General features: G+C 39.5%; 1 protein-coding gene across 4 annotated transcripts in view; it reads left to right on the top strand.

Moving 5' to 3' along the window:
• The first annotated feature begins 202 nt into the window (after window positions 1-202).
• Window positions 203-13,833, top strand: part of Dsc1 (desmocollin 1) — a 30,079-nt gene continuing 16,448 nt past the window's right edge. For 2 of the 4 annotated variants that reach the window (XM_028886568.2, XM_037196970.1), the window contains exons 1-6: window positions 203-577; window positions 3,039-3,123; window positions 4,835-5,037; window positions 6,187-6,306; window positions 7,646-7,801; window positions 12,212-12,356. In XM_028886568.2, coding sequence (XP_028742401.1) covers window positions 515-577; window positions 3,039-3,123; window positions 4,835-5,037; window positions 6,187-6,306; window positions 7,646-7,801; window positions 12,212-12,356 — 772 coding nt within the window. In that variant the 5' untranslated portion in view covers window positions 203-514. Of the gene's footprint in view, window positions 578-3,038; window positions 3,124-4,834; window positions 5,047-6,186; window positions 6,307-7,645; window positions 7,802-12,211; window positions 12,357-13,833 lie in introns of all 4 variants that reach the window. The other 2 variants (XM_037196968.1, XM_037196969.1) reach the window with 1 other exon arrangement.

Below are 13,833 nucleotides of genomic sequence, written 5' to 3'. Positions count from 1 at the left end.
CATGGGGTTTATGCAAAATTCCTGTTTGCACCCGGGGGGCAAGGCAGGTTAATAAGGCCAAGAAGGAGGGGAGGCTGTGGGAGGACATAATAACTGGGAGGACTTCACTGCCTCTACCTGGGGGTAAAGGGAGGAGGGCTGAGGATGGAGGGTGTTGTCTTCTGCTTCTGACTATGTGTTAAGTGGCAGGAGAAATTTTGAAAGCTGCTTTGAGGAGGAGCCAGTGGCTGGGCATGGGGTGTTTTGTGCCTCCCTCTCCTCACTTGTAGGAAACCTCTCTACATTCACAGGGAGTTGGACTGGAAGGAGGAAGACTGGCCAGGGAAGGAGGCCATCTGTCGCTCCTCCTCCTGTTTCTTATCACTTGTCTCCTGACTCTCTTCCAAAGCCTCCTCATCTGTGCCAACTTGGCTCCAGAGCATCTTGACAAGTGGCGGCATCTGCTTAGCCTCCCTGTGCACTCCAGGCCACCCCATTAGCTGCCCACCGTCCCTGGCCATTGGGACCTCTTCTGATGGCTGTGGCCCTCGCTGCCCCAGGGAGCACCTTCTCTAAGCAGCTCCTTTTCTCTCTCCTGGTGAGTAACATCCAAAGGATTAGGGAACTAGGCATGCTTTCACCTGCTTCCTCTTGCCAGCTGGGGCTTGAAAGTGAGTCTTGGCAGGAAGGAAGGCAGCCAGGATAGACAGAGGAAAAGAAAAAGCTGATTTGAGAGCAATTCAGAGAAGAGCAGAGGGGCTTGTGGTCGATCCAGAATTAGGAGGGATAAGCTTACTCTCCAAGCTCCAATGCCTGTGTGGTAATGTCTTTCAATGGAATCCTTCATTCAGCTTTCTGTGGTGATTTTTTTTTCCTAAGGAGTGGTGAAATAAATTTTTGGAATTTGGCCCAGAAGTTTCTGAGATTTGTTTTAGATACTAGGCATTTTCAAAGCTCATGCATTTAACATGCTAGTCCACTGAGCAGCAAAAAGAGAAAAGGATTCTGGGTGCAGCTATGACTTACTCAAGATGTTCTTAGTTCACTCAGGAAGCCTTTAAAGAAGGGTAGACCTTTCCATGTGAGGCTGCAGTTCAGCTCAACAAGAGGAATGGGACGGTCACTGGAACTGCCAGGAAGTTGCCGCTCACTTGGGTTGTGACCACTTTGAACTGTTTAAAGGATGCTATGTCTGCCTTTGATGGGAAAACTTCCCAAATCTCCATCTGGAAATTCTGCATTGTGACCCCCTGGTTTTTAATTTAGTTTTTTTTTTTTTATTTTACCAAAAATACTTTAGTTGTAAATTATCTTTTCAGAATTTGGGGATTTTCATGAATGAGCACAAACATTTTCTTCATATGAATAATTTATAGTGCAGGGTTGATGGTCCACTTCTCATCCTGTGACTATCTGGGAGAAAAGCACACAGAGACCACCTGGAGTTAGTGTCCGTTAAGTAAAATGTGGTTAAACCCAGTTTCTTCTTGCTTTTGGTTCTGGTCCCCACACAGCCCTTTATTCCCTTGATTCATCCTTTGCTCTTTCATCCTTGAATCCTATACTGACTGGAAAAGTCTCAACTCCTTCCAAGTCATTTAGACCCCAATTTTAACTTGGAGGCAGAGGGACTACTGATGTTCTGGAAACTTCCATTGTTTCTGTCTACAGAAGGTGAATTCCTGAGGTGGGGGTCTTATGAGAGGGAGGAACTAAAATGAGGATAGTTTTGGAAATGTGGATGTATTCTATAAAATGTATGTACACTCATATATGCATACCTAGGTATATGCATATATAAATGTGTATGTACATGCATCTATTTCTAATTATGATGGGCTTTTCCCACACTATACATGTAGACAATTACCTACCTAAACTTTATCTTCAAGAAGGCTGAGGCACAGACTAGTGCAATTCTTGGCATTAGGGATGATGATATTTCTAAAAAGCCAAATGAATAAGAATGCCTCTTGTTTTCATAAGTGGTTATTTAAATTGCAGCTGTATGCAAATGTGACATATAAAATGGGAGCTTGCCACATTATATGCCTAACAGATTTGTAAAACAAATTTACAATCTGTTTTAAGCCGCTATGATACATCTGGTAGACTTGAGTTGAGTTAGAAGGATACAGCATCCTTAATATGAACATTAACCATTTTGCTCATCCTCACACAAATAGCATATCCCATGACTTTAGAACTTGGTCTTTGAGAAAATCTGACCACATACGAATCTGTGTAATTCTGGGAAATCTTACTGTGGTCCTTTTTTAAAAAAAATAAGCATGAAATTATTTTAATAAAGAGAAAAAAAGCAAATAAATATAAAGTGCTACAAAAGAAATAAAATTGTTTTGAATTTATACAATTCTTTGAGCTCATAACTTTTACTTTTTTAAAAATAGTTTTCTGTCTGCTTTGGAGTTCCTAGATTTTTATAACAATAGCTGTGCCTTGAATATAATTGAAATTCAGAAAATTCTGTTAGTTTAAAACATTTAGCTAGGTGGTTTGAAAACATACTTTGAAGATTTTTTTTCTTTTCTAAGACAGTCTAAAAAGTGATTTAATGAGAGTGGGTTGGTTCTAAGTATTATTTTTATGAACCTCAAAAATACTTCAAATGTTTCTCGATTCCTCAATAGTAACCTCAAGTAGTTTTAAAAAAAAAGGTTGGAGAGAGTTAGTATACCAATGCTTATAGAATTCTAGAATTCAGTACTTTTCCAGGCCAAAGATCTGTGAGATTTGTGGAGAGTCTTGGAGGTAATACAATAAATTCAATGGATCATAATATATTTTGCTGCAATTATATAATAATGTTGTAGTCCTAGGAACTGTTCACTTAACTTTTTCATTGATACTAAATGACCCTGGAGTTCCCAAAGACTGTGCCAATCACCTTCTAAATGAATAGGAAAAAGTAGAGGATTAAAAGGGTTCATTTGTTTCTAAAATTGATAATAATTTTAGCAACCAAACAAAATTGAAATGTAAAGAAAAATGTAATCAAATATGATACTTGAATTTGTTCTTTTTTTTTTTTTTTTGAGGTTCTGGTATTATTTTGCGATGCCTGTCAAAAAATTTCTCTTCAAATTCCCTCTCATCTTAAGGCTGGAACACCTGTAGGCAAAGGTGAGAATCTGTCCTGGGAATTGTAACTTACTGCAATTAGTTTTGGGCTGCTCTTGGAAACTTTGGGATGAAAGTTATGTAATTGCTACTTAGTTTTAAACCTTGCCCTACATTGGAAAGTAGCTACCTTTTTATTCATGGTGGTTGAAGGTAGTCAAACTATCAAATTTGGTTGTGTATCTTTCTTCCTGGAAAAATTAGCAAACCTCAGGGAAGGAAGAAAATTCTTTTAGATTAAACAAATCCAAGCACCAACACTAGAAGTGTATTTTAAATCATGTCAATTCTTCTGCTGCCAGAATCCCAGGGTCAAGTTTCTTGGCTGATGAAACATGAAATAAGTCTCAAAGTTGAAATGCTCCATATAAAATCTGCACTTGTGGTGGGTAGCAGTGAATACATATTTATTGAGAATTTATGTGGTCTACTTCACAGAATAACTTGTGAAAGTCAAATACAATCTCAGTGGATTTTACTATCACAATCATCAATATGCATTAAGCACCGAGTTTTTCAAACCTCAAATAGATTTTACATGAAGATTATTTGCATCATTAGTGAGAAATATTGCACAAGAACAGACTAGGCTTCTCACCTATTGCAACATAACTTTTATCTCATTGCCAAACAAATTTTAACTTAATCTCAAAATCTACTAACACCATCTTATAATAAATGCAGTTTAAAACTATGTAAGTCAAAAATGTACTATGAAATAGAAATTCATATATTTATAATTGTACATATACTTAATATATAAATTTCTGTTTCATAGTGCATTGTATGTACATATGTATATAGTGCATTTATACATATATGTGTATACACATGCTTATATATGTTATCTATCAACATATAAATACATACATATTAACCTACCTACCTCCAGATAGCTCTTGATTTATGATGGAGTCACCACATCCTCTTAAACCTATTATAAGTTAAAAGTAAGGGGAAAATGCATTCAGTATACCTAACCTACCAAGCATTGTATCTTAGCAACAGGGTCCACTGTACAGTTTTCATCATGGTCCCTTACTATCTCCCTATTCAAGGATCACTAGGAGCAGTTCATAACCCTGGCTAGCATCAGGAGGGAGGCTTTTACCACATATCCCTAGCTTGAAAAAAGATCAGTATTAAAGCCCCAGGCATCAAGTCAGTTGCTGCCACATGGATATCACTTTCACACTCCCATGAAGTTGAACCACTGCAAGTCAAGGACCTGTGTACACAAACCCCTGGATACTAGGGAAAGTAGAAGCAAACCAAAACCAATAAAGCTATGGAATAGTTTATTTCTTAAATTAATTCATGATGAAAGTAATGAGAGGGGCAGGGACGCAGCTCAGTTGGTAGAGGCTTGACTTTCCTGAATGAGGTTCTAGGTTGTATCCTCAGCACTGACGGCCAAGAAGGAAGGAGGGAGGGACGGAGGGAGGGAAGGACAAAAGGAAGGACAGAAGGAAAGAAGGAGGGAGGGAGAGAAGGAAAGAGGGAGGGAGGGGGAGGGAGGGAAGGAAGGAAAAGGAAGGGGGGGGACCAAAACGCCACTAGTTTAATTTTCACAGCCTCTACATTTTAGAACAGCAGGTGTTCAGGTGTCCCTCCCTCTTTCCGCTCCTCTCATGTCAACTGGCAGTTGTAATTCCTGTAAGACTCGTTCCCTTCCGGTTTAACCTGACATTGCTGTGAAATACCCTCCCTGCAGTGAATCTGGAGGAGTGCCTCAAGTCACCCAGCCTGATCCTGTCCAGTGACCCAGCCTTCAGAATTCTAGAAGATGGCACAATTTATACAACACATGACCTGCGTTTGTCTTCTGAGCAGAAGAGGTTCTCCATCTTCCTCGCAGACAGTCAGAGGCAGGAGCAAAAGGAGATAGAAATTGAGTTGTCAGCAAGAGAAAAAAAGGTAAAGCAGGTTAGTGCAGGATGTCTTACAGGGCTCCCATTGCACCTGCAAGGCTAAAGGCATCCTTGAATGATTTCTTTGTCTTTTGCACTCAACATTCTCATAACTGAGGACTGGACTGTTAAAAGAGTGGCATATCCGCCATTTACCCAGTTAGTATTGAGAAAGAAGACCATGGCCAGTGAGCAACGTCGGAATATCAAAGGCTTCAGATAAACTTGGAGGTGTGGTGGGAAGAAGAGCCAGCTTGAAGAACAAGAACAAGGCCAGGGCGGGTCTCAGAGAACAAGCAAGCAGTGCAAGCAGGGCCACTCCACCCTGTGGCTTCCTTCCAGTGGGGCTTGTGGTACTCATCAAGGGACCCATTTGCATAGTAGAAAACTCCATAGGGCCCTTGTCTTTAGAGTGGATGTATGGCCTGGCCAAGAGGGGTATGGGTCTTCAACCCACTGTCTTGTAGGTAAGGGTGATGAGTCCTTGGCATGAGAAGATGGCCACACTTCGCATCTCACGTTAAGTAAACTCAGCATAATGACTGAGTCTCATAAAACTACTGATTAAATTTATAAACAGATTTCTGAACTAAACCTCTTTTGATTGCAAAGACTATTTATTCTTCCTTGAATTTAAAATATAATTAATGCTTATAAAGCATTATTCTTTTTATCCAAATTGCATGAAAGCTGCTTGAATAAATGCTGTTCACGTTTTTGTGGTGGAACATAAATATTTATAGACAGGGTTTGCATGGATTTCACCTGCACCATGCTTCATGAAATGAAGCCAGTTCTTAAGTATTTGTTAATTGATTATGTGGGGGTGGGGGTGGGGCAGGGAAAGTCTATAGCTTCTCAAAGATGCTTATATCAATGACCAACCAAATTCTGATTGCTAACTAGTTACATCAGGAAACTGATAGAACTAGGCAATATGATGCAGTAAAAAGTTAATGTGTGTGTGTGTGTGTGTGTGTGTGTGTGTGTGTGTGTGTGTGTGTGTATTGAAAAAAGATAATACAAATTCTTTAGGGGATAATTCATGATATTGTTATGTATCACTCTTACTTATTTTCTCCATCTTGGAGTACACAGAAAATCACAGTTTTAATAATGCTAAGTAAAGCTGTATTTCATTGCTCGTCAAATGTAGGTTTTTAGGAAGAGACATACCAAAGATCCAGTGCACACTCGCAGTAAGAGAAGATGGGCTCCTATTCCATGTTCGCTGATGGAGAACTCATTAGGTCCATTTCCACAACACGTTCAGCAGGTCTGTCCCATGGTTTTCATTAAAATTTCATATGTGTTAAAATTTTTATTTATTTGTTTGTTTATTTTACATCCCAACCATAGTTCCCCTCCCTCCTCTTCTCCCAGCCCCAAACCTATAACCTCTCTTCTGTTTCCCCCCATCTACTCCTTGGTTCCTGTTGAGGAAAGGGCAGGCCTCCCATGGCTACAAGCCAAACATGGCATATCAAGTTGCAGTAAGACTAATTACCTCCCCTTGTATTAAGGCTGAGCAAGGCAACCTAGTATGAGGAACAGGGTCTCAAAAGCCAGTAAAAGAATCAGAGACAGCCCCTGCTCCCACTTGCTAGGAGTCCCACAAAAGGACCAAGCTACACAACTAAGGTGCAACTTTAATGGGCTGGGGATGTGGCTCAGTGGTAATGTTTGCCAAGCAAGGTCCTAAGTTCTATCCCCAATAAAGTACATAAATAAATAGTGTACAATATATTAAATAAGGAAGTTATTGAATTATTAAATTATTAATACTACTGGTATCATCTATTCACTATAATGAGGAACATAGAGAAACTCTATATAGAGTTTCTTCATCTAAATGCTATTTTTTGAAGATTTTTTAAACATTTTATTTATTTATTTATTTATTTGGGGCAGAGGGCATGCATGTGCCATAGAAATACATATGCATGGGTCCGCAGATGGCTAGGAACGGTTGGTTCTCTCCTTCCACCACATGGGTGCCAAGACTTGAGCTCAGGTGGTCAGGCTTGGTGGCAAGCACCTGCACTCTTGAGCCACCTCTCCAACCCTATGCTAGATTTCTAAGCTCTCCCCAGCAGAGAGTAAATATACTCATTTTGCAAAGCTCAACTCTGGCTTAAATGAACACTTACCTCCTAAAAATTGGTCACTTTTGGGGTTAGTAAGTGAGCTGCCTCGTGCCACACAGCTGCAATGCAAGCCTAGGGCAGCTTTGCAACAATCTGAGGTCAGTAGAATTAACAGTACAAGAAACTGTATTACTTCACCTGTGATTATACAGTTTTCAGTGTTAAATAGTTGGAAATCACAGAAAGGTGTCCTGCACTGTGTACAGGAACAGAACAGGACAGTGAAGGCACACTGCTCCACAGGCCTCAGAACTGCACAGACATTAGGGATCAAGCAAGGGACAGAGTCTGTGGCTTCACACATGGAAGGATGGAGATAAGATTTTGAAAAAAAAAAATGGGAAATGTTGGAGGAAGGAACAAAAGAAAGAGAGAAAGTGATTAAAAGTAAACTTTCACAAGAGGTAAGATTAAGATAGTGATCAAGATATACTTGTTCTGTCTCCAAATTGTCTCTTCTTGTTATAGATCCAATCTGATGCTGCCCAGAATTACACCATCTTTTACTCCATCAGTGGACCAGGAGTGGACAAAGAGCCTTTTAATTTGTTCTTCATAGAAAAGGACACTGGCGATATCTATTGTACCCGGAGCATCGACCGTGAGCAGTATGACCAATTTTTGGTAAGATCACTGAAATATTTATTTAACATTAGGTATTTGTTATTCATGTATTAATATTGTAAACATTGTTTTTTACAAATATTAAGCATCTAATAATTCACTTAGTATGTAGAATTTTATTACTATTCAATATAAACTTCAAAGTTCCATTGGTGCTAGGCTGAAAAAATGGCAGTGGGTACAATATGGGGAGCATATAAGCAGAGGATGCGAAGATGTGTAAAAATGCAATGACATATCTCAAGAACAGATGTTTACCTATAAACTGGAGAAATAACAAAGATTTTCTTTGGGTTCAAAGTTCTCTATAATAAAATACTTCAGTTATTGTCACCCATGTTTTTATGTTGTAAAACATATAAGATCTAAAAAGCAAGATAAGTAAAACTGATACTTGGGCCCATGCCCAGAAAGTCTGACCTAGTTGTCTGAGCTGGGTTCCATCATCCAAGGATTCTGAATGTGTATCTAAGTTAGTTGGGCCCATCTTTTCAGGCCTTGCTTAGTGTGATGCTGCTCCCTTCTCCCCCCATTCCTCAGAGATTTAACCCCTGAATAGCATTTTATCTTCCTGGGCATCTAGAATTTACTTACCAATCTATCTTATTCGTCTACCTAAGGACAAATCCAAACATCTGTTTAGCAGTCTAATCTTTAACTGGTATATAAGAGATATCCCCTTAGCTTAGGAGGATGATTAATGACAGACATTAGTTACATTCTTACAATTCTCAACTGTAAGCGATAACCATATTCTTTGCTGATGGAGTTTAACCAAGAGAAATGTCTATGAAGGAAGTTCAGATTTCCCAGCCAGGTCACTCCATTTTTGCGGTTTAGCAAGTTTTTTTTTCATCATTAAATTTACCTAATCTTACAGGGATTCATGACAGAACATTTTTGACAGTTTATCAAATAAGAGGAGAACTTTCTATATAATTTTTTTATAAGATGGGAGATTTCTTTACCCATTCAAATTATTCCACAAAGACAATTGCAAAGTATTTCTGCTCGAGCTATTGGAGATTTGCACCTTTGAAAAAAATCTACAAAACCCTGGCCTCTTCTTCCCTTTTCAACCAGAAGTGTCCTGTGTAGTGATGCTGATCTTGTTCCCAGATATGCAATTCTGCCCTTTGTCTTTTCGTGCATGTTGCTGATGGCCCTTCCAGGGCCACTCAGTTTCATCATGCTCTTCTTCCTTGCTCAGTCTACACTAGTTACTCTCACTGTGAGGCCAGACTTCAGTTCCAAATCCTGGATGAAGCTGTTCAAATGTTCGCAAAGATGACAGACATTTCAACAAAGGAAAACACAGAAGGGCTGAAGGAAATATATTCCTCCAGACAAAAATTGAAAAGGGAAAGACTGAAAAAATAGCAGATCCATGACACTGAAATAGTATCTTTAATTCAGTTAAATATGACTAATATTACTATTATCATCATACTAACGTTAATGCATTGTATTGCTTTTATTATATAACAATGGCATCTAGATAGTACATAAAAGCATTACTTGAGGTTTTTAAGTGTGTATATAAGGACTAATTAAGAGAATACCTATATTTAGTTGTTAATAATTATTTAAGTATGAACAGATTCTCTGAGAGATTGAGGCCAAGCTTCAATGTTAGATGCTTTCCTAGTTTTTTTTTTATTAAGAGATTTTCTATTCATTTTACATATCAACCATGGATTCCCCTGTCCTCCTTCCTTCTACCCCCAGCCTTCCCTCCCACCCCCACCCCCATTCCCACCTCCTCCAAGGTAAGGTCTCCCCTGCGGAGTCAGCAGAGCCTGGTACATTCAGTTGAGGCAGGTCCAGGCCCCTCCTCCTGCACCAAGGCTGAGCAAAGTGTCTCAGCATAGGCACTAGGTTCCAAAAAACTGGCTCATGCACTAGGGACAGGTTCCGATCCCACTGCCTGGGAGCCCGCTAAATACTTCAAGCTAAACAACTGTCTCACGTATCTGGAGGGCCTAGTCAAGTACCATGGGGGCTCCTCAGCTATCATTCCTAAGTGGATACTAGATGTAAAGTAAGGATAACCAGCCTGCAACTCACAGCTCCAGGGAAGCTAGCTAGTAAAGACAACCCTAGGAAAGACACAGGGATCGCCCAGAAATGGAGAAATGGATGAGATTAACATAAGCATACTGGGGCTGAGGATGAGTAATGGAGAACAAGGGTAGGGGGAACGAGAGCTTAGGGGAGCGGGAGGTCCAAGGTGGATCAGGAACAGATTGGGAGAACAAGGAAAAAGATACCATGATAAATGAAGACACCATGGGAATAGGAAGAAGCAGAGTGCTAGAGAGGTCCCCAGGAATCCACAAAGATGACTCTACTATAAATTACTGGCAATGGTCAAGAGGGTGCCTGAGCTGACCTACTCTGGTGATTGGATGACGGAACACCCTAACTGTCATGATAGAACCCTCATCCAGTGACTGATGGAAGCAGATGCAGAGATCCATGGCCAAGTCCCAGGAGGAGCTCCAGGAGTTCAATTGACAAGAGAGAGAGGAGGGATCATATGAGCAAGAGATATCAAGACCATGATTGGGAAAAGTACAGAGACAACTAGCCAAACTAGTGGAAACACATGAAGTGTGAACCAATAGCTTTCCTAGTTTTAATCATCTTGTTTGAAACAATTTCTATTAGGATTTCTTGGATGGATTCTAGACTCATTACTACTACTAAAACCAATATAGCATATGATGCAAGATCATTGAGTTCAAACAAGTGGGTGTAAAGCATCCTTATATGCAGTCAAATATCAATGGATGAGATGTTATTATTTAAAGCTCCTAGTGTTTCCTACATGTAGGAAACATGATCTCCAATGGTAGAGTAAACAGGCAGAAGTCACCATAAGCAAAAGGTAGGGAGATGCTGTGATGCCTCTGTGATAAGGTAGAAGAATTAATATGGAAGGCTCAAGCATAAGGAGTAACTTGTCTTTATAAAAGAGAAAATGACTGAATGGAATAGAAAGTTTTTTTTTTTTTACTTAAAAACTTATCAAATATAAGACACTATGTAACTGTGTTAGGTGTTTCAGAGAAATACCTGTGACTCTCCAGCTTCATGTTTGAGGGCATTTGTAATCTAATGATAATTTTATGCTTTCATTTAATCTTAAGACCAGCGTTTTGAGAAAAAATTCATATAGCCTAGGGGGAGAAGAGGGGAATTGTTAGAAGGCTGGATAGTGTGACATTTGAATGTTCTAAATATGGCGGTAAAGGTGTAGTGTGATGATGGTGGTGGTTATGTATGATGATGTTGGTGATGGTGGTGATGGTGATGATATGCCATGGTAGTTATGGTGGTGATGACGGTTTCTTAGTTAGGGTTATTATTGATAGGAAGATACAGCATGACCAAGGCAACATATAAAAAAGTCATTTAATTGGGGGCTTGCTTACAGTTTCAGAGGGTTAGTCCATAATCATCATGGTGGGGAGTGTAGCCACAGGCAGGCAAGGGTGGCACTGGAACAACAGCTGAGAGCTCACATCTGATCGGAAAGTTGCAGGCAGAGGGAGTGAGACTAGGCCTGGAATGGGCTTTTGTGACCTTGAAGTCCACTCCAGTGACAAACCTCCTCTAACAAGATCACACATACTAATCCTTCCTTACAATCCAGAAACTGGGACCAAACGCTCAACATAGGAATCACAGGGAGCCATTCTCATTCATACCACCACAATGGTGATGGTGATGATGATGGTGATGATGGTGATGATGGCAATGGTGGTGATGGGGATGGAAGTGTTAGTTAGCATAGTGGACTGTTTAATTCAATAACTACTTACTGAACATCCACTATGCACCAACCACATAAAGTGAGTACAAAAATAACTGTATAGAATTAGAGGGAAAAAACATTAAATCTTGGCAGTTGGGATCAAGATTATCCTATTGTCGTGTAGTTTAGGATAGGAATATGTTTTTATTAGCATTTTATTAGAAACATATTAGTGATAGAAAATACAGGTAGAGATATCACCCAGATATAATTGTGAAAAGTATCTGGGTATATTAAAATTGAAACGTTTATAAGTTTTGATAGTAGTTGTTATAAACATAACTGCAGTGGGTCTACATATGTTCTAACAAGTCAAAAGACACATGATTAATTCTGAGAGCAATTGGAGCTCATGGTAATGGGAGTGCATGGGACTTTGGTAGGAGAATAATGAGGATTAACTCTTCATGGTGGCTGAAGCTACATGGTATGTGCTCACACTGACTACGCATTCTGTACATTGCATCATTTCTTAGCTACACATACCTGTGCATGATGTTTGTAAACAACACCCTTTGTCCTACTTTGGACCTCCTTTTGTGTGGAATTTGTCTCATAAGAACTAGCTGGTAATGTTTTCTTCCTTCCAGGTGTATGGATATGCAACCACTGCTGATGGCTATGCCCCAGACTACCCTCTGCCCTTGCTGTTCAAGGTTGAAGACGACAATGACAATGCCCCATATTTTGAAACCAAACTGACAGTTTTTAGTGTGCCTGAAAATTGCCGATCTGGTGAGTTCACATTAAAAAAGTTTATAATTTATGTGTGTGTGTGTGTGTGTGTGTGTGTGTGTGTGTGTGTGTGTGTCCCTATGTGTGTGCATGTATGTGTGTGTGTCTGTATATTTGTGTGTGTGTGCCCCTATGTGTGTGCATGTATGTGTGTGTGTGTGTGTGTGTGTGTGTGTGTGTGCGCGCACACACACACGTGCGTGAATGAGGCTGTCAAGAATGAGTTTCCTCCTTGCACAGTGGATTTGGTGTCTTGAACTCAGATCACCAGGCTCAGCAACAAGACCCCATTACCCACTGTGCCATCTTGCTGGCCTGAGATTTTATAGTGACATAATAAGATCATTTGCACTTCAAAATACTGCAAGGCATGGTGGCACATATCTTAAAACCCAGCACCCAGAAAAAAGAGGTCAGTGACGTGTGTACTCAAGGCCAGTCATGACTTCATAAGGCCAGTCTTGGCTACATAGAGAGACACTGTCTCAATAAAAAATTAATTTTATAATTTCATTTCATGTTGTTTTGGTACTTTGGATTATACTCATCTTTTGTTTCCCTGTTAGAAATGGTTTTTCTATTAAGGGTCAGATTGGTCTGAGCAAGTTTTCTTAAATTTGATCTTATAGTTCAAGTAAGTTCATATCTTTTCCTTTTCATATCATGACCATAATTCTGGTAAACTTTATCTGATTCAGTTCTCCCTAAGGTTAATTTTTGATATCATAGAAATATTGTAGTGTAGAAAGAATTGCTGAGTTCTCATTCACTTGGGAGAATTCTAGGAGAAGGAATCTAGCATGAATTCAGAGAGACTACACAAAGCCAAGATTGTGCCCTAAGCCTCTGGAAGAACGTAAGAAAACTGGCCATTGTTTAAAACACTTCTAAGATATGTTAGTTATGGCTCTCTGCATTCTGTTGCTGGGTCCATGTTTAGTTTTGATGCTGCTCTCTCAGAAGTGACCGGAAAGCTTTCATGTTCAGTCTATGAATATCCTCTGAACAACAGACTATTGTATTGCATTCAATTCTCTCACATATTAACAACTGCTTTCATCTATGAATAATTCAGCACTCTTATTAAAACATAAAATGTAAAGTCTTTGCTATACAAAAACATTGCACTAAGTTGTACTGCAAGAGAGAAGTCACCATTTAAAAGCAGTTCATGAACTGCTGTTAACTGCCAATTGTTGATGGGAAAAAGAGTTTGGGAGTCATTGTAAGTCTTATGTGTAAAATATAAGCCACACTTTTCACAGTATACACTTAGTTGAAATTCCAATAAGAGGTGCTTGGGGAAGTTGGCACGAACATTTGAACAATATTCAGATTATCTGTAAACATTACTGGTTTGTGTGTGTGTGTGTGTGTGTGTGTGTGTGTGTGTGTGTGTGTGTGTGTTGACAATATATTGCAATGATGCCTCTGTTTTTTGTTTATAGCTCAATGATGTTATGATTTAAATTTTTGA

This window comes from Peromyscus leucopus, chromosome 19, assembly GCF_004664715.2.
Source record: "Peromyscus leucopus breed LL Stock chromosome 19, UCI_PerLeu_2.1, whole genome shotgun sequence".
Taxonomy (NCBI): Eukaryota; Metazoa; Chordata; class Mammalia; order Rodentia; family Cricetidae; genus Peromyscus; species Peromyscus leucopus.
Note: the sequence above shows the minus strand (reverse complement) of the source record. Positions and strands in the feature narration are given on the sequence as shown.